We start from the raw sequence: 6,000 nt of genomic DNA on the forward strand, positions 1-6,000 counted from the left end.
TTTCCTCTAAAAGTCACCTCACTCCTAAGAACTCTCAGAAATCATCAGAAATCAGAAAATGCATATAGAAAAAAATTATAACTTAATCTAAAACCTAAAAGATCTACATAGAAAAGTTAAACGATGTATCTTAAAAGCTTGTCTATTGTGCAAATGAAAAAAAAATAATACTCAACTGCACCTCAGGGCTGGTATCTTCAAATAAACACAGAATTTACCTTTCAAGCACACCAGCCACTCCTCAACCTCACCTCATTCCTAAATCAAAACAAAACAAAAACAATAGTCTTTCACCGCAGTGGTAGAGGTCTGTGGGACTGGCTTTAGAAAAACTGTATCATCTTGGAAGGAGACTGGGAGTGAAGAGGGGATAGGGAGGGAGGTTACCAGAAATCTTAATCTCAAGTGACTTAAAACACCTCTCTCGCTAGGAGGGAGAAGGGTGGTCACAGCAGAATCAAAATCAGAAATCTATTCCAAGAACACATTCCTGGAAACTTCGTTCTTTCGAAGAGCATGTCCATCACCATTATTGTAGAATACGAAAAATAACCTCATTCTCTTATGTAAAGAATGTTATAGCAAAGGTTTCAGAATGCCGTCTCAACCTCTCCTAAATGAGTGGGCCTTCTGGCCAAGTAGGTTAAAATAACGGTGAGATAGAATCTCCAGGTGGTTGCTGTTTAGCAATTTTTTTTACGACTGTCGGTTATTAGTAACGTCTTCAGGACTCCATACTAGCCGCAGGCAATCTTTCTTGAGGGCCCCCCCCCCCAACTTTCTCTCCTGGGGAGGACTGACATGGTAAACAATTTAGAGAAATGAGAACCTTATTCACTACATTCCCTTTTTCCTCCTCCCCCAAAGGCATACACAAAACAAAATAAAAATCCTACAGCGGACAGCGCGCAACCGACAACAGCAACAGCAGAAAGCAAAAAGTCCCCCACACAAGACAAGTCTACCAGGCCAGCCCCTCCCCCAATGCCCCCAGGCGGGGAAAGGGAGCTCCGAGTCCACTCCCGCGGCTGCTCTCCGCCAGGACCCAGGTGGCCCTGGAGCAGCTGCCTTCCCTCCTGGCACCCACCGGTACGCCTCGGTCGGAGGGACCCCAGAAGGTGGTCAAGGGGGTAGACTGGCGGCCTCGGAAAATCGTCCGAGCCAGGCAGGGCCGCCTGCCCCGGGATGGGTACACAAAGAGGGAAGGGGAGTCTGCAAGGGTGGCGGGATAAAACAAGACTGCGAGGGAAATTCGTGCAAATTAGAGAAGGAGGTGCAAGGCAACCAGAGAACCCTGGCCGAGATAATGGAGCTGTGCCGAGTGGCTGGGGAAGTGGGTTCTGTGCAAAGGGCAGGGGCTTCTGCAGACGAGAGAAAGGGATTGGGGGAGTTTCCTGGAAGAGGAGTTGGTGTGTAGTCAGGGGGCTCGTGGAGAAGGCATAAGTGTCCAGGGAAAGGGGGGCTCTGTGCATGCCAGAGAGGTCGGTGCACAGTCACGAGAACTTGTACTGGGGATGGGACAGGGCTCTGAGAGGGAGAGAGAGGCGGGATGCTTAGCAAGTTCGCGGGTGCGAGGGGGGCCTTACCTGCATGGTGACGACCCCCAGCTCCTCGGCCGCCAGCCTCCGCATCTGGCTCGCCAGCACTTGCGCCTCGTCCAGGATTGAGAAGTCGGCGTCGGCCCCGGCGCCCAGCAGCCAGCCCGCGGCCAGACAGAGCAGCCAGAGGGGCGGCCGCCGCGCCCCGGCCCGGCGGAACAAGCCCCGACCCCCGCGGGCCAGTGCGGCTGCCCCCGCCGCCTCCTCTTCCTCCTGCTCGCGGGCCATGCCGCCTCCCCCCACTCCCCGCGGACGGGCTCCAGGCGCCGGGAAGCGGGGAGGGAGCCGCGGGAGGAGCGCCCAGGGCCCGCTCGGCGCACCCCGCAAAACTTTCTCGCCCTTCGGCAATCGCCTCTCGGCGCCGCGGCGGCTCCCAAACTTAGGGGGCGCCCGGCTACGGCGCGGGAGCGCGGGCGGCCACCATCGCCGGGCTCCGGCGGCTGAGGCGGGAGAGGAAGCGGCCGCCCCAGCCGTCCTCGGGACCCCGGCGCCGGCGCGGCCCCCGCAGGGCAGCGGGCCTCTCGAGAGCTGCGGCGGCCGCACCGAGTGCGCGGCCGCGGGACTGACAGGCGGAGCCGCGGAGCTTTCGCTTCCCGCGGTTCCGGGGCGAGCGAGGCGGCGGCGGCGGCGGCGGCGGCGGCGAGGGCGGGCGGCTGCACCCGCGGAGGAGGAGCGGCTATCGGGCTGCGAGGCTGGGGCAGCCACCCAGGCGTGGACGGGGAGAGGTTTAAAAAAAAAGAGGAAAGAAAGAAAGAAAAACACTGAGAGAAAGCCAGCGGCGGGGGAAAGGGAGGTGTCTGGTGCCACCACGCTGCGCTCCGGCTCCGTGCACTTCCCAGCCCGGACGCCGCCGCAGCTGCGGTGATTTATGGAAGCAGCGAGAGAGGCGGGGAAATTCCCCCGGTCGCCCCTCCTCTCTCCGCCTCGCTCCCGCCTCAGAACCGGCCCCTCGAGACGCCGCGGGCCCGAGAGCAGGCTCTCGACTCGGTTACCAGCCTGGCCGGGGCGGGGGGGGGGGGGGGGGGCCCCAGGGACCTGCCCGTGGCCGGAGACAGCGACCCACCTCAGCTCTCAGCGCCTGCGCCCACCGGAGGGCCCCCGGGATCCCACCCGTTCTAGGTTCCACCCATCGAAAGTCCCTTGAAGTTCTAGGACGCTGGCTCTCTGCCTTGCACAGATTTGGGAAGGAAGGGACTGCCGTTTGTGCGTCCCCTGCTTTTCTTTCGGTGTGATTAGTAACAATGGCTTGCGTTCGTTGGATCAACAGACTTCTCTCCTTTTTTAAACCAACTACCGTGTGCCCAGCCCAGTGCTATGGGGTTTGTATACATTATCCTTTAATCCCCACCACATCCCTACGAGGTACGTACCTTTATCCCAAAATTTTAGGTTAACAAAGACTGAGGCTTAGAGAGGTGGAATAAATTGCTGAAGGTCACCCAGGGGATAAGAGGCAAATCCAGAATTTAAGCAGATCCGAGGCTCTTGCTCTTAAATAGGACATAGTTCTGACTCTCTTTGGAAATGAACCATCTGATCCCATCAAAAGCAAAAAACAAAACAAAACAAAACCCACAAAACTACTGAGCTGGAATGAGCCCCACACATCTATTCTCTGAAGCCTGGGGAGGCAATGCACTTACTTCCTTTGGACTCCTGACTCAGGCTCTCTGAGAAATCACCTGTTGGAAGCACCTGGAACAAGTAAATGGGGGTAGGGGTAGGGTTGGTAAAGCTGCTGTTCTTCCCAGCGTGGGAAGGTTCCAGCTTGTAGGTTCCTGGAAGACAGAACCATGTCCAGGACGATTAAGGCTACCTAGCAGAGGGGGCAGCAGGACTAGAACCTGGATTTGGTGTTCTCTTCTCTTTGCAGCAAACCTGTTTTACTTCTCTGACTATATTGTATTAAAAACTCACCTTCTGTAAGCTTTCCCTGGCCCATTTTATCTGGTGATTGTTTTTCAGTTCTGAATTCCCCAGTATTCTCTCTGCTATACCATGTTTTCATTTTGTGACACTCTCTATGCTATGCCCTGTTGGGAGAGGCATGTTGGACTCTTGGAACACCTTTTATCTGCAATGCTGGTTTTATATAACGCATCCTGGAACTAAGGTAGACTTGTTCAGGGCTGGGACCAATCCACCTCTCCATCATTAACACTTAGCTCAGTACCAAGAACAGAGCAGACACTTTGAAAATGATTCTTGAATTCATTATAAGATAAAAAAAAACTTTGTTGTCTTCTTCTATCCTCAGAGTTGAATTGACATTTGGTAGTGAGATGATCCTATAGGGTCTGGTTTTTTTTTTTATTGTTATGCCATTGCATATGATGGTTAATCAGTGATACAAAACATGTTAGTCCATGTGGTAAGTGGAAGAGAAAAAAATGATAAGTGGCAGTTAGCATTAGTAATTTTTTGTCTTAGATTCTTCAAGGTTACTGTCACCGAAATTATCACACATTTCTAAACTATCCTTCTGAAGCTCCTTCAAAATGGCTTCTCCATCTTTGCCCAGCCTTTCTATACTGTCCTATTTCTGAGGATTTTCATCCTATGTTCCCTTTTTTCACTTTAAGGTTTTTGTTTTTTTTTGAGAATTCATGTTACACTCATGCCTTCAGTTATCACCAAGACATCAGAGTTTTGCTAACTTCTAAACAAAGCTCCATCTCCCTTTTCAGCAGGATTTCTGAAATTCCAACTGTTTACTGGCTTCTCTACTAGATACACCTGAACTAAAACTCATTCCTGCTATCCCCTCTCTCCACCTAAATCTATCCTCTATTGCAAATCTTTTTGGATGTTACCCACACTCCAAGCTAGGTACTTCACTCACTACTTCCACTCCCAACATATCTCTCTTACCCATCCCCTGTTCTCCATCTGTACCCTGATGAGCTGGATGACTTCAACTCCTCATCACAGCTCACCTGTGAGTATGACTGCAGCCTCCTTTCAGGTCTCCATAGAGTCCATCTCACCCCCATCTTTCTATTCTACATACTGAAACCAAAATCATCTTTCTAGAAGTCAAATCTCAACTTGTCTCTCACTAACCTAAACACTTCTGATGCCCCATCACAGAGAAATAAACTTAACACAGCAAACAAGTCTCTCTGCGCTCTGGCTTATCTGCCTTTCTGGCTTTATGGAAGCCATTCTCCTTCCCCCAACCCTCACTATCCCCAGAAAACACCTTTACTGGTGATCTTGAAAGCACCCCCCTTCTCCCCACCTGACAAGCCCCTACTGAGCTGAGATGACGCCTCTGTGAAGGCTTCTCTGAAACCAACCCCCACATAATTTATTGCTCTTCCGTTGGTGCCGCAAGCTCTCAGTTCTCTTAGCACTGATTATCCATTGCAAAGTCTTGTTTTCTCCACCCTAATTCTTCTCATTAGGTCCACCAACCACCTGTAGCCTCAGGGCATTCTTAATAAATTGCAAATCCTGTGCTGCATCTCAGGTCCACTAAAGCAGAATCTTGGAGGTGGGCTGGGTCCTGGAATGTGTGTTTTACAGTCCCTCCCCCTGCCCATGAGTCTTATGAACTGCTGTTAGACTGCAGACAAGCTCCCAAGCATGCTAACTCACTCATCCAGGAGCTCTAGCCTTTAGTACAGTGCCTATACTCAGCAGAATCTCAATACCCATGAAGGGCCATGTGACTTTTCCTATATCACCAACAGGAATATGTCTCAGAAAAATAAAGTCATTTGCCCAAGGTAATACAACTTTTAAATGATGCTGCCAGTGTGCAAACCCAGGTCATCAAATGGCAAGCTCTAAGCTACTCATCTGGTGTTAGAAAAGATGTTTACATACATAGATACCAGTACATGATAGACCGATAAAAATGTGTTACCTGATAAACTACTACTCTTTAATGTCTCCAGTGCATTTAAGTAAAATTGTCCTACCATCAACCGCTTTCGACACCAGTTGATTGTTTTCTGGTGAGGGGCAGCTGATTAGACCTGGGTGGGCTTATAATATCAAGTAGCCAATCTATAGCACCTAAGACATGGCAAAAAAAAAAAATGGGCAAATTTTCATTCTGGAAAAGCTTAGGAAATATAAGAGGAAAAAGCAGTTAGAAGTGGCAGTTGAAATTAAAAAGACATGAGAAGGAGTCAGAGGGGACATGAGTCCCATAATACATATTGCAGGAAATATATAGCTATAAACATACATATATATTTATATATAAATATTTATACACACACACAAAGATGTGTACATATATATGTGGTTGTGTATGTGTGCACGTGTGCATATAGCCATATAATGGAGCTAAGGGCATGGGTTTTGGAATCAGAAAAGCTAGGTTCAGATCCCAAGGGCAGTACTTAGTAGCTGTTGTCATCTCAGTAAACCTGAACTTCTCCAAGCTTCA

At 50.3% G+C, this 6,000-nt stretch overlaps 1 protein-coding gene across 2 annotated transcripts in view; it reads right to left on the minus strand.

Annotated features, from left to right (window-relative positions):
* Positions 1–1,989, minus strand: part of CACHD1 (cache domain containing 1) — a 197,945-nt gene extending 195,956 nt beyond the window's left edge. Inside the window, exon 1 of one of the 2 annotated variants that reach the window (XM_031465300.2) lies at positions 1,587–1,989. In XM_031465300.2, the coding sequence (XP_031321160.2) occupies positions 1,587–1,826 (240 nt within the window). In that variant the 5' untranslated portion in view covers positions 1,827–1,989. The remainder of the gene's footprint in view (positions 1–1,586) is intronic. The other variant, XM_031465301.2, reaches the window with a different exon arrangement.
* Between the last annotated feature and the right edge of the window lie 4,011 nt (positions 1,990–6,000).

Source organism: Camelus dromedarius, chromosome 14 (genome assembly GCF_036321535.1).
Source record: "Camelus dromedarius isolate mCamDro1 chromosome 14, mCamDro1.pat, whole genome shotgun sequence".
In the NCBI taxonomy this organism is placed as follows: Eukaryota; Metazoa; Chordata; class Mammalia; order Artiodactyla; family Camelidae; genus Camelus; species Camelus dromedarius.